Source organism: Simochromis diagramma, unplaced genomic scaffold (assembly GCF_900408965.1).
Source record: "Simochromis diagramma unplaced genomic scaffold, fSimDia1.1 OVJJ01000304.1, whole genome shotgun sequence".
In the NCBI taxonomy this organism is placed as follows: Eukaryota; Metazoa; Chordata; class Actinopteri; order Cichliformes; family Cichlidae; genus Simochromis; species Simochromis diagramma.
The window spans coordinates 3,658,387-3,673,298 of NW_024387030.1; the positions used below are offsets into that span (position 1 = coordinate 3,658,387).

At 36.9% G+C, this 14,912-nt stretch overlaps 1 protein-coding gene across 1 annotated transcript; it reads left to right on the top strand.

Annotated features, from left to right (window-relative positions):
• The first annotated feature begins 918 nt into the window (after positions 1-918).
• On the top strand, positions 919-7,706 carry chp1 (calcineurin-like EF-hand protein 1). Its single transcript, XM_040041270.1, has 7 exons — positions 919-1,289; positions 1,545-1,617; positions 2,720-2,800; positions 3,335-3,462; positions 3,540-3,601; positions 5,265-5,387; positions 6,141-7,706. Exons 1-7 carry the CDS (start codon positions 1,223-1,225, stop codon positions 6,192-6,194), a joined length of 588 nt encoding a protein of 195 aa, XP_039897204.1. The 5' UTR covers positions 919-1,222; the 3' UTR covers positions 6,195-7,706.
• The last annotated feature ends 7,206 nt before the right edge of the window (positions 7,707-14,912 follow it).

A 14,912-nucleotide genomic window follows, 5' to 3' on the forward strand; every position in this document is an offset into this window, starting at 1 on the left:
ATGTGTAGACATAACACTGGTTCATTTCTTCTTTTTATGCTTGTATGATTCCCAGGTCAATGTTATGTGCGTAACACAAAACTTAGAAGAACATCTGGATCCTTGGTAGCAAAACTGAAAGAAATGATGGTTGAGTCCTTCATTTTGAACAGCAGTGTATGTCTCTGTATAAGCTCTGCATTGGAATTACCATCAGTATGTATGTACATGTCTATTTATTTATTTATTTGTTATTTGTGGGAGATATAAAAAAAAAATTTATGAAGAATGCCCAGGTTTGCGGGTACTGACCTGAAAAATCGGACTTCTTCTTTTCAGGCCTCTTAAATTTTTGATTTGATAGCTTTAAATTTAAAGTAAGGTATTCAAAATTTCATCTTACAAAAAAGTATGTGGAAATGTTGAAAAGTTCAAATTTTGAGAAACGTAACTTGAAATTATTTTCTTCTTCTTCTTCTTCTTCTTATTATTATTATTATTATTAGTAGTAGTAGTAGTAGTAGTAGTATCATTATTATTTGTTTGTTTTAATTTTATGAGCCTTAGTGAACTTTGTTTAAAAATGGTATAGTATAATGTATAATGGAAGTGAAATCCACTTTGTGTGTGTTTATCTGGAACTGTTAAAAGTTGAAACTATTTTTATTTTTATCTATTTATTTACTAGTTCTTACTTCAGCCAGAAAATAAACCTGTCGACATTTTCCACAAATTATACAATTTTTAAAAGCATTTATATATCCAGCTCTGTCCTGTCCATTATTAGTTTTAATTATAATTGTTAAGCTTTAAAACTGTAATTATTGTTTATACACCGCTGTGTATAAACACATCGCCGTTTTTGACATTTTTAAGCAGGCATCAAGTCTGCCACCTAACCCCGGTGAGAACGGCCCAACGGGGAGGCGGCCTCCTTAACCCCGCCTCCTCCATAAACCAGGAAGATAACCTCACTGAAACCCGTCTTGGTAACGTCAAAACGTCGCTGTGTGCCGGAGAAAAGCAGTAGCAGCAGACAGACTTACAGCTGCGTTACATCGGCAGGAAGATAAACAGCAAATTTCTAGATTTAACACCAGCTGCGTTCCTTTTAACCGAACATAGCAGCCTTTTTAGCTCGGTTAGTTAGCTTGTTTGCTAACTTTAATAGAGACTCTTGGAGAGCTTGCGCAAGACGCTTTAGCGAATCATCTCGATTTTAAACCTCCGTTAACATCTCACCATGGGATCCAGAGCGTCCAGATTACTCAGAGAAGAGGAAATTGAAGAAATTAAGAAGGAAACTGGCTGTAAGTTGAGCTCAGAGTTTAGAGTTTAGTCCTTGTGTGAAGACAAAACCTCTTGGACATTAGCTAGTTGATTGCTGTACTCTCATATTGAGATGCCTTTGGCTGAATGCTTTTTCTGATTGAGGCTGTACTCATTAACTCTCTATATTTTGCTAGTTTAATCGGTTGCATTATATCGGTGAGGGGTTATTGTGGATTCAGTTGTGTATCAGCTATCTTTGGCTCATCTGATAGTCAAAATCTTTGTCGCCGCAGTTTCCCACAGTCAGATCACTCGCCTGTACAGCCGTTTCACCAGCCTGGATAAAGGGGAAAACGGCACCCTCAGGTGAGCAAAAACATAAACAGGAGCCACAAGCTGCACCTCATTTGTTTTGTTCCTTTACCAGCCCACACTACAAGGACACCGTTATAGAGGTCACCTAAGCAGTTAAGTTTTCTGGTTGACTTGAGAATGAGTCATAAAAAAAAACACACCTCCAAGGGTATTTAAATTGAGAAAATCTTACAGTGTGTGTGTGTGTGTGTATATATATATATATATTATTAATATTATTATTATTATTATTATTATTATTATTATTATATATATATATATATATATATATATATATATATATATATATATTTTTTTTTTTTTTTTTTTTTTTTTTTTTACCAAATTTGCCTCTCTGAATGTGGTATTTATATTAATAAATTAGGTCTAAGACAAAGTGTTGTGCTGAGATAAAGGTGGGCAATGTGCGATCTGTCTCTCATTTCAGTGATGAAATCATGTAATGAATCTTTCTCCTGTCACTGACTATTCATCTGGTTCAGATTCTGTCTTAACTGATAGGTGAAGAGACTGGTAATCATTAAGCAGCTAAAATTTTAATTTGATGGCCCTTTGGTTATTTGAAAATGATTCCTTGAAGGGGAAAGGACAGTCAGTTTCTCAAGGGCAGACGAAACACCCCCCACCCCCCATACACACACACTCTGTTTGGTTTCATTCAACTTGGATATATGAAAGATGTTGTGTTTACACATAATAAGTTCCTGGCTATACTTTTTTTTTTTTCTTGCTCAAGTGCTTCCAGTCACAGTAGAAGTCACGTTTGTTCAGTGTGACTTCCTTATCGTTTCATTAGTTTTCACAACAGTGAGATTTCACAGATTTGTTTCTAGTCCAACCAACTGGAGTAAGAAAAATTTTCAGTGTGTAACAAATCTGAACAATGTTTTTAACAATTTTTGTTCTAATAAACAAATGATGATTTATGTCATATATCACTCATCACATGACCTCATGAGTTTTGTTATGTGTCATGTCTTAGTAAAGCTCATCAACTCTCAGTATAAGACTGGTGAATTGTTAGGTAAAAATGAACAGTTAAAACATACTGAGTTTAGAATTTAACTTTGATCACGTCTCCTTATTTTTACAGTCGAGAAGATTTCCAGAGAATCCCCGAGTTGGCCATCAACCCTCTGGGAGATAGAATCATCAACGCATTCTTTCCTGAGGGGTGAGTAGTCTGTGTTATTGCTCTGCAGTAGTTTGGATAGCTTGTTTTTGCACTACTATAAAATTGAGTCACCAGCACCATCGCCACAAAGCTGGACCAGGCTGTAATGCCTTTCAGTTGTGGTTTCCTGACTGCAGGCTGGAGAAGCTCAGTCCTTACTGCCAAGTCTGCGTGGAAGTAAATCAAATGGGGTTTTGAGTTGTATACTTGACAGTTATTTGGATGTTTTCATCACTGTGGGAGGGGAAAAAAACCCAAACAGATGTCTTTAGATATATCATTAAAATTCTAAAAGGTCACATGTGTAGGCGTTGTAATTGCAGCTCTGTCTCTTAATGGTTTCAGACGGATTCTGGCTTCTCTGGTTTTGGCCTGTTTGTTTTAAACAACTTGATGTAGAAACCATTCCAATCTGCACCTTGGTGTTAGGTTACTAGCTCATTGTGGTGTCCACAATACGCATTTGAGCACAAAGGTAATCTAACTGAACTTTCCAGAGAGTTATAGTAGATATTTCGTGCTTGTGATTTTTAGAGAGGACCAGGTAAATTTCCGGGGTTTCATGCGGACCCTGGCTCACTTCAGACCAATCGAAGACAACGAGAAGAACAAGAACCCCTCAGCTACAGAGCCCCTGAACAGCAGGACAAACAAGCTGCTTTGTGAGTGTTGGGGTGTAACTGGTATCATCTTAGCGTCGGTTTAAGAGTATCTGACTTACCTGTTTCTTTCTATTCAGTTGCTTTCCGTCTGTATGACCTGGACAGAGATGACAAGATCTCCCGAGATGAGCTCCTGCAGGTGAGTGGATTGACTTGGAGTCATCATGTAGTTTGTGGTTCACACAGTATGTCACACAGTGAATAATTAGTGTGTTTAAACATTACAGAATCTTTTGGCAACTGTGGGGCTTACAAGAAAAATTAATATCTCTAATTCTACACCCATTTATCAGAAGTTCAGTCAGCCCTGTGTTGTCATTCTTTAGTTGAGACGTCATGTATCATATTTCCGAGGTCAAATTGTAATTTCCCAAATAAAAACATCAGCATACAGGTTAAATTTTACATGCATGGGATTGTCGTCTGTTAGTATAGCAAAAACTGTAACATTTATAAGAAACCTCTATGTCATATTAACTTACTTTTCTGTATAATTTCACTAGAATACATCAGAACAGAAGGATGTCACACTTCCCTCTCTTCTCTATTCTTGTTGCAGTTCACACACAAGTTTTAAGTTGATTTTTTTTTTTTCTCTCGGTGAAAGATAATTTGTGACTTCCACTTAGGCTAAATCTGATCTAAATGAGGTGATGAATGCAATCAATTTTAACCACAATTCCATAAATTCATCCTGCTGTAAATGTGAGCAAATGATTCCTTCCTTTACGTAGATTTCATAAATGATTTTGAGCCAGCCTTCAGAGTGTAACCACATCTTTATTTCGCTTTTGCTTTCCATGTATTTTTATTTGTATTTGTCTTCTTTAGCTCGAATGTTCCCAGATAGATACTCAGAACGCAATTAATGGTAATGATTAGCTACTGTTGGTCCGTATAACCTCCAACACTTTGTTCCTACTCTTTGGTGTCTTTTATGGTAGGAGTAATAAAATAAAAGTCAACATTTTTCTAATCGGATCCACTCCAAGTACGTGAAACAGTATTTGGGTTGAGATTTGTGTCATTTTTATCCCAGTCCCCTGTAGATAGAACTATTTTGACTTCAAATTCTCATATGTCTTTAATATGGTGGCTGTTTGCATCCGAGGCCTCTTGGAAGCCCTCATAAAGTCTGGATATGATTTCATACCTACCTTCTTGCTTGTACATTACAGAATGTAAGACATTTTCAGATGCTACTTTTCCTTTCGGTGAATATCAGTTATTATTTCTGTAAATTTATCTCTACAGACTGTATGTTTGACAAATGAACAAGTGCTATTGCACCACATTTGTTTTAAAGTGTTTTACAGAGAGGAGGATTTCACCATCAAAGAAGACTTTGCCCTTGTGCTGATAATGATGTGATATCTCACCTTAACTACAGGCTGATCCTTCCCAGACAGTCTAATATCCTGTATTTTGGCTTCCTTTGCACTCCCTCTGTGTTATTTGTCGTCCCGCTTTAAAGCGGGTCAAGCTCAGTGACATTCTCTGACCTGTAATTGCTATAAGCTCAGGGTTAATGACTCAGCCACACCTCTTGTTTTGCGCAAAACATTTCACTGTGTCACCTGCTTTGTGTAATGCATGAACCTGTAGGGCTAAATGTACTATTTGTGCACTCGTTTTTCACTCATTATGCGTGCACCATCAGTTATTATCATGTATTTCCTAGTCAAGTGTGGCTTTGCCAATGAACCAAAATAGCTACAAATGATCTTGTGTGATCTTGCAAAAATATACGTCACCTTGTTATTTGGTGACTCTTAAAAATAGATTTTGCTGGTTTGCTCCAGGTCTTGCGGATGATGGTTGGAGTTAACATTTCAGATGAACAACTCGGCAGCATTGCTGATAGGACCATCCAGGAGGCTGACACAAACGGAGATAGCTGCATTTCCTTCAATGAGTTTATCAAGGCAAGCTTTGTGGTCAACATACATATTTGTACTGTTGTGTGGTTTCCTTTTTAAGTTAACCACTGAAGCATTGCTGCTAAACTTAAAATGACATAACAGATGCTGTTTGAAGGATTCTTTTTAATTAAAAACTGACCACTACCATGTGCAGGTATATTTTTAGCATCGGAGGCCTCAGTGGTACACAAACTAGAACCCAAGACTAACCACAGAAAAGAAGGAAATATATATATCTATCAAGCATGCATTTTGCATAGCAGAGCTTGGTTTTCCAGAGGACAAAAATTTGATTGTGTATCTATGTTAGTTATTAAGAGAGGATGAGGATGAAATAATCCCAGTTAATTCAGGCCTTGGTTTTCACAGTTTGATTTGTGTGGACATTTACAAGCAAGTTAAACTGTCTCAACCTCTAACTCTTCCAAAGACTTGTTTTAGTTAATATATAATGTGCTATTTTCAGCTTATAGTGACAGTTAAAGGTGTTTTATGGGGTATCTGGACAAAAATATCACACTGTGTAACATTGAGATTTAAATAGTTTGTGTGGGACTGAAGTCGTAGTGGTATAATGGGTGAACCAGCACCCAGGACAGGGGTGATGGTTAACTGAAATGGCAGGAGAGCTTTGACTTGTTTTTGGGATTGATTTAAAACAGATGTTCTTTTAAGGCCCAGCCGCAAATGTAAACTTTAGAGCAGCACATTTTTCTGTAGTATAAACTTGTCTTGTTTTTGTTTGTTTATTCGCAGGTCTTGGAAAAGGTGGATGTGGAACAAAAGATGAGCATCCGGTTCCTGCACTAAAGTTTCATTATTGTTATCATTTTTTTTTTGTAATTCTATTTAGAGTAGCGCTTGAACATGTCCGTTGATTTCAAGACACAATCTCATCCGGCTGCTCAACGAGCTGCTGTGGCCCACGCTATGGGTTCAGTCCTTCAGGCCAAGCATTGGGTGGATACCATAATAAATCTTGAGTTTCGGCCTTTGCACTGCTCTGTAAACAAAGGGAAACGTTGCGTGCCTTGGGTTGTTTTATGCAATGTCACTATGTATTTTTTCCCCCAGTAATGATACATTATTTATTAGGAAACTTTTTAGAGGATCATAGTTATTACCACTTCTGTTCATTTTTCACATAAACATTTAAATATTTATAGCGTGGCAGATTAACTTTTTGCTATCGCAGTAGGTAAGTTTATAAGTTTAATCATGCTGCTCCACTGATATTTAGCCCATGCTGCATCTTTGTCCATATAAATATACAAAGATTCAAAATTGTGTGATTCCACTTCAAAATGTCAGTGTTTTAATGCCATCTGTTATGAATTGTTTCCTTTGAGCGAGCCAGACCAGCCAATCCGAGTTTGTCTCTTGAAAGCAAAATCGGACTGACCTGTTCCTCAGGTTCTTGTGTAATTCACTGAAGTGTCTGGTTCCCCTTTGTAAGTTATTAGCTAAACAGTAACCCATGGCCATGTTTGTGTACGGTTTCATATAATTATATCATATAATAACAGAGCTGCTGCCAGTAGAATCTAAAGCTACTTTTAGCTGCTTCCGTATTTACAGTGGGTAGGACCACATGTTTGATGTTGGCAGTTTTTAAGCCGGATGCCCTTCACGACTGGGATCAAACCCTGGAATCTCATTTGTTAGATGAATGTGTAAACCACTACACCGTGGATCAACTGCTACCTGTAGACTCAAATTATGGGCCTGTTGGAGCCACTGGAGTGCCTCACTCAATTAGAGGTGAGAACGGTGGCATGGAGATTTCAAAAATGCTGGTGTCTCATCAGTATGTGAGACTTTCACAGCAGGTTTTTTTGATATCCTCAAAAAGTATCTGCCACCTGGACCAGCCCTCAAAGGCTTTAAGACTTAAAGAAGGCCTTGCTATAAGTACTGTTTTGGAAATTGGGCTGTGGGCTCAGCTAGTCTGTAGACTTGGAGCAGGCAAAGATAACATACTGTGCTTTTACTCATTTGATCAGTTTCCCTGCAGCTAAGGAAAAATGCTGATTTCTCCTCTGCTCTGTATTTCTTAGAATGTCTTTCCTCACTGACCAGTGCCTGATGCATTGGGCATATTATTTTTTTGGGACATGTCACTGTGCATGACCCCTTTTAAATCTTTAATGTGAGTCTGTGAAGTCATTACTAGAGCACCCTCCAGTGCAGGAAACGCAGCTCAACCATTTTATCAATCATTCTGTGATCATCAGTCAGATGTGAATCACGTTATGTGATGTTGGTCAAGGTATTATCAAAGTGATTCAGGAATTTGATTTGAATAAAAATAAGTGCCATGCTGCTTTGTCTCATTTATTGGGATGTTCTTATGACACTTTTTTGTGCTACTCACAGTTTACATCCAGCTTGGCAATTTTATTTATTTATTCTTTAGGAATTAAAAAATTGTAGAGTGATAAAATTAGAGTATAACAGACTACAACTTCATATGTTAATGTTGATTTCTTGGATTAAATATTTGGCTGATAACAATGACAACAGTGACAAATAATATACTGTAGATATACTTACTATATTTATAGGGATATAAAGTGGACCTATCATGGTTTTCCTTCTTTTTCTGTGTGACATACTGTTAGAACTGTGGATACTAACCATATCCAGATTTCCACATGATGAGGTCAGTGTGTACAAAGTGATCCCATGTTAACAAACTCTTAGACTTTGGACTGCTTACGCTTGGTATTATTAATATTGTTATCTCAGGAAGTGTGGGCACAGATCTCCCATTTAGAAGAAAATTGTATTATCTGTGGAACCTCAAAGGGAGAGGAGTTAAAGCAGCCTGTTTTTGACAAAGGAGAATAAGTGGATGGCCCAGAAATATCAAAAATCTTCCATAAAAATCTATGGGAGGATTCTGGAAAGGTTAAAGGTGACATTTATCAGATCACTGCCCCCACAAAGCTAATCAACAGTTGACACAGGAAACAGATCATCATGTTACACTGATGCGGGCACACAGCAGATATTCATAAATAATAATCACCTGCTGAGTTTTAGACTTGCTATAGTGCACTAAGGCCCTGAATAGGACAGACAGTGATTATGTGGAAATTTGAATCATCTCAATCAAAACATAATAACACGCTTTATTATTGTTTTCTGCTAATAATAAAACTCTGGATGGTGGTCTTTGAAAATTGTAATTTGTAAAAGCACTGTACATGTTTTCCCTCAGTAATTTCTGTATTTATTTTCAAATATATGCTTAAATACACTATCAATATAATGAATAAATTTATCATAAAGGCAACAGATTAAACCCTTTTGTGAGCTAATAAAAATATTTTTGCTTACTTTTATTGAAAATGATATGGTGACATGGTTACATTTTAAGAAATTTTACTTAACAGTATTTTATATGTTTTTAACGTGTTTTTATAAAGTTGATTTCAGTATGCACGGTAACAAGGATGCAATAAGTGCTAATATTGGTGTTTTCTCAAAAACAGAAGCAAGTTGTGGAGTGTAATGCACTGTGGGAGTCAAGGACAAGTGTATTTATGTAAATAAAGGAAGGAAACTACCTTGTCTTATTTTGGAATTATGGGTAATATTGTCGCATTGGTTAGCGTGACACTCTAGTCAGAAGGAACACCACAAGCAGTGCATGATTACTGTTCTAGAAAAAGTGGTTTAACAATCGTAAAAAACAACAACAAAAAACATGTATAAACAAAATGAACCGTGGATTTGTAACTATTTTAGATGTTAGATCTGACATGTGGCATTCAAGGAGTTTAAAAAATCGTAAATATTGGCAAATACAATAAACACTGGTAGTCATTAACGGAGTCAACGGCGATAGCAATAAAATAAATAAGAAATATACTGAGATTTATTATTTTTGAATTCAGATATGGTTTTAATGTAATACGCAGTTTCCTTTTTAAACGTTGTGAAAAACTAGAGTAAATAAATTTGTGAGTTTGGTACTTTCCGAAGATTAACCGCATATCCCTTTTTCTGTGTTAATTATTTGTTATATTAAATAGGTTTGAATTTTAGTATTTTGTCTTTGGGGCAAATGTAATTCACACAACCAACATATTTTTTTATTATTATTGTTTGTATGGATTATTTTCAAGTTTTTTGGGTGACCCAGTTAGCGGCAGTGAAGCGTTCCATGTTCAGGACACAAGAAGAACAACTTCCGGGGCGGGTTTAGTGTTGATTGACAGCCATCCAGCGCAATCCTTTTCCCGTTAGCTCGTAGTAGCGGAGCGAAAATGGCGTAGAGCGGAGGTGTTCAGGAGAACAGGACGACAGGACCTTCTTCTCTCCTCGTTTGTGGTAACCGGGGAAAGAAGAGGGTCCAGAACTTTATTTCTTCGCCGCTGCGGTTTCTCTTAGTAAGATAAATCAGACAGTCGTTCGTTTGGGAGTCCTAAATGTGTCCTGGTAGCGGAAGAAACCCCCTCTCCTCCCCACGGCTTTTGTTTACCATTGTGTGCAACTGCAGCTCAGACCACAGAGGAAATATCTCTGCATCCTTTCGGTCCAACTCGCATCAAGGTCAGTGCTTCGGTCAGCTTTTACTTAAACCTCTGTCTTCACTTTTTGAAAACTGATGACAATTGCATGCCAGCGGACTTCTACGTTGTGTTATTTGAGTTATTTTAAGGAGTCGTCTGTACATTAACCGAAAGTCACACCATCGAAAATTAGGTTTGTCTGCATTAAATGACACTGTGTCCACTAAGCACCATAAGATTCTACTGTAATCTCTGTTTAAAGCTGAAATGATTCGTAATCGAATAAATTAACTTAAGGAGCAGAATCGATTGCAGCATTATATAATGCATTCATTACGCAGTACTGTGTAAAACTCTTGAGCCACCCTTCATTTCTATGAATTCTTTTCCACGGAGTCAACCTAAATTATTATTATTTTTCAAAGTGGCTTCAGGCTTTCTCTCTCTCTCCCCCCCCCCCCCCCCCCCCTTGTTTCCCTTGTTTGATGTTTCTTTTTGGGGGGGTTGACATTGGCTGCTTTTTCACTCATTTTCAATCCAGTCATGATATTTTATTTATTTGTTAAGCCACTTAATAATCACCTCGTCATTGAAGCACAAAAAAGGCACTTAGCTCAAGGGATGACCTGTGTTCTTCTGTTTACACATAACAACAGCTTAGAAAAAAAAAATTAAATTGAATATTGAGATATCATTTTGGGACAGAACAAAACAAAGGCAGTGAACATCCAAAGAAGAGCTTTGAATTTACTTCAATATTGAATATTTACCATTTGCTGAGATAAAATATAAAGAAATCAAGAATGGCTTAAGATTTTTGTACATCACTGCATATCTAATTGTTCCAAATGCAATGAGAGAATGTGCTGAGTATAATTATGAATAATGGTCATATTTCTTCTATGAAGGTAACATGTGAATTGTTATTTTAGGAATAAACCGTCATTTAATGGAGTCATGAATCCTCTGCAAGTGATATTGCTTTGCAAATTAACCCCAGCAACACCAACATGTAACATCCGCCACCACCAAGACATTTGGAGGTAAACGGACACTATCAAGATGACCTCATTTGGGCTTCTGGGACACTGGTGCTCTCCTTCCTGCTGGGACATTAACCACTTCTCCTCCACAGCATCCCACGGATCATCAGTGAACACCATCTGTTGAAATTTTGGGCGGTCGGACTTGCATGATGCACACTGCTTATGTCTACATATAGCCTAGTATTATTTTGTCTGCCTGAAAGTCCTTTAGAAATACGCGTGACATTCTCATCAGGCTGCATGTAAACATAGTCTCTACTTCCCAAATAGTAAGAAAGGAAAAAATTACTTCACCACAGTTACAAAAAACAGTTTGATAAAGAACAAAGTACCTGCTCCCAATTTTCTGGGAAACATAGCAAAAGACACAAGATACTGTAGCAAAGATCAAGGCCTGTGATTTTCATTAGACTCATTGGGTGTGTTAATGTTTTGTTTTTTGCTCTACCTCATTGCCATGGGAAGTCCAACAGCATGGACGAGGAGAGTGGTGAATTAGCTAAAAGGCTGTCAAGTGCCACAGAAAGTTGTATAATGTTGGATGATTAGTTTTGTTTCTGGGGGTCAAAAAGTGAGGTTGTAAATGGGAGAAGACTGAGCAGCACACAAGCACACGATGCACACTGTCACTCATTTTGGGTAAAACAAAAAACCACTGAACCACTCAAACTGTGGTCTCCTATGCATCTGTTTTGCATTGTATTGTGCTCTCCTTTGTCAGGTCGGCAGGTGTTTCTTTACAAATAGCACATAGAGATAAAATTGGGAAGTTTTCCTTTTAATGTTGAGTCCTTTACGTAGAAATCTGGCAACTTGTATTATTTCAGATTTGTCTCCTGAAGCATTCTGATTCAGTTTTCCTTCATCTGGTCTCTTTCAATTTAAATTTTCAATTTAACATGTTTTTATTTAGTTTTTTCCCATGTAAATTGCTGGGAGGTTTTTCCCCCCCTCCTGCATGTAGGGCGTGTATAATGGGACATTCAGGTTGAGATAGATTTTCAGTTTTGATTTCTTTTAAGGAATTGTGAGAAGATGCAATCAGATTTGCTTTATCAAACATGCTTTATCTCATCCAAAAACCTGGTCTCATTTTTCTTTTTCTTTATTTTTTTATTTTAACGGAAGTAAAATGCAGTCACTTGAGGAAGAAAATGACAGTTTCCCACTGAATTACCCAGGTAATTATCTCAGATTTCAGAGAAACCCATTTCATATAAAAACAAAATGCTGTTTTTTTTTAGGATTAGTGAAATTACTCCTAGAAGAAGCTTTACATTTAATTTAGAGATCCACCCAATGGAATCAAACAAAGTCCTGCTTGTTTATTTTAATCTAGTGTAGCTTTTTCTTTAGGTAGATAGCTCATCTTGGTCTGTCGGACATTATGGTGTTTCTTTAGGATCAGCCGAACAAAAAATTCTTCGCAGCTCAGTTGATGTTCATGCATCTAAACTGCATTCAGGTATGTATTTGAAAGCATAAACAAGTGGCAAAGAGTAGGCTGGTCAGAGCTTCTCGTGATAATGGTAACGTAATCTAATGAAATGCATAATTGTTCCTCAAGTGAATGCATGCTGCTTCTGTGCATTTTCTTTCTTTTGTTCACTTTTGTGATTTTTCAAAGGGAAAAAAATCACATTTTACCGGGATTTGTGCAATATTTGATCCTAACTGTCATGTTGTTGACCAAACTGTATATTGTATAAACAAGTGACAAGTTGTTTGAAAGCAACAAAATCACCAATGTCTTCCATTAAGATATGTATAGACTCATGTGCATTAGCTTATTTAGCGGGACTGTGGTGCCAACATTATAGTAGCCGTGCATGACCAGTAGTGATGCTTGCTTCATGAGGAATAGTGAAATCGATTTCTAGGCTAAGCTGGAGCGCCAAACTTTGGAAACTATTTCAGCGAAGTTAAAGGGTGGTAGACTTAGGTACATTTAAATACGCTGCATAGAGACACAGCTTTACTCTAAACTCTACTGCAAAATCTCATTTTCATCACATGGCTAGTTTGTGCAATCGAAATACAACTAATGTAAGGCACAATCAGGGTAAGTTAAGTATTTAAACAAGTCATTTACTATAGCATATATGCTTAAAATAAGTAACTTCTTTTATTTATGCACTATAAAGCATTAAAAGAATTAGTTAATATGCAAAAGCCAAAAATCTCTCAAGTCTCACGTGTGATGGTGACGAAGAAATGTTCTATTGGGAATGAGATTAAATTTAATCCTAGATTTGGATCTGATTGGTAAGGATCTGAAATTGACTTTTAGTCCTAGAATAATGATCTCTCAGTGACATCACATTGTACATATTACCTCATAGTTTTGGGATTCAGAGCGTTATATTTTAATCCATAAAATTGTATTTGATTAGAGTTTTAGAAGCAATAACCTACAATAATGCATGAGTTTAGTGCCCGGGTGAAAGTGTTTTAAAGGTTTCTGTAGCATCACATGGAAAGGGTTATATCCACCCGTTTTTATTTTATTTATTTTTTGCTCATGCAGTCGATTACACTTCTTTCATTGGGGAGTTATGGATTTATCACTGAAAGCTTAGGATATTTTCTGCAGAACAAAGTGTATTCTAGAACAGCTGTAGCGTCATGTTATTACATCAGTACACGAGAGATGCTTTAAACTTCAATCGTAGCATTTTTACATCCATTCAAAGCCCACTTCTTATTTAGAAATAAATATTGAAGTAATTCTGTAACTGTAAAGGCCTCACTGAGCGAACTTGACACTTGTTTGAAAAGCACTTTCTCTCTCTATGTACTGACTTGCACCGTCATCATCTCCACCCTGTCTTGGATACTTTGTTCTAACAACCCTGTAATGCTCTTTCTTGGAATTTGTAATCAAAAATTTATAAGCAAGTAGACATCTAGCAACATTAATATATGGGTTTGAAAAATATGCATGTCTTAGCAGAATAATGAATGATTTGTATTGCATGCAATAATCCAACTTTGTAATGTGAATGAGTGTAATTAGGAAACTGAAATGTTCATTTTGGATGTTCTGTCAGGACTTGTTTGACACAACGGCGAGCACATTGAAAAAGCTTCAACAGCTTTACAGACTACCTGCTAGTTTGATACAGTAAAGAACAGAGTAGTTCTCCATTGTGTCAAATATGACCTGACAGTGTAGCCACAGTGCAGCTGAAAAACAAATCAACCTTTGTTCCCATTAAGGAAAAAAATATATATATCAAGAGCTTAGGTAAGATTAACGACATCACTTTGTTGATCAACTTTTCCCACAGAGGACGTGGACTGTGTAGAAACTATGCACTCCAGAGGGAGGAAATGGGCATGCTTGTTATGTGTGAGCCTCTTGTCTGGTTTTGTATTAACTTTAAAAAGAAAAAAGAATCTGTATCAGAAGTTCAGCAATAAAACGCAGCATGGTGCCAATTAAATTTTTGGGTGTCGACTACAGTTTGAATGCCATATAACACAAACCAACAAACCAAAAGTTTGTTGTCCTTAATACCACTCTGAGGCTGGTTACACACCAGAAAATGATTACTGAAGGAAGATTTGAACCTAATTCTAGCTTGGTTTGAAGATTGTAAGCAGGAACAAAACCACCTTTGCTCTCACTGAACTGTTGATCCTAAAATCGTGGGAACAATTAACTTTATTAACAAAATAGCATTTACAGCAAATGCATGAGATATACACTCACTGGCCACTTTATTAGGTTCAACTGCTTTTTAATAGAATTATCTAAGCAGTCGATCACATGGCAGCAATTCAAAGCATTGAGGGCTGTGTTTGTTGTTGAGATGATCAGCTGACGTTTAAACCGAGCATCAGAGCGGGGAGAAAAAGTAATTTACTGACACTGAATGTGACATGGTTGTTTGAATGAGTATGGCAGAAACTGCTGTCAACAATAATAATTTAAATTAGCAGTTATGCACCCATTCAGG

Bases quoted from the DNA above. Each gene is read 5' to 3' on its own strand.
- chp1 (XM_040041270.1), top strand. From the start codon at position 1,223: ATGGGATCCAGAGCGTCCAGATTACTCAGAGAAGAGGAAATTGAAGAA. The intron at 1,290-1,544 runs GTAAGTTGAGCT...TTGTCGCCGCAG, and splicing joins AATTAAGAAGGAAACTGGCT to TTTCCCACAGTCAGATCACT. The intron at 5,388-6,140 runs GCAAGCTTTGTG...GTTTATTCGCAG, and splicing joins CCTTCAATGAGTTTATCAAG to GTCTTGGAAAAGGTGGATGT.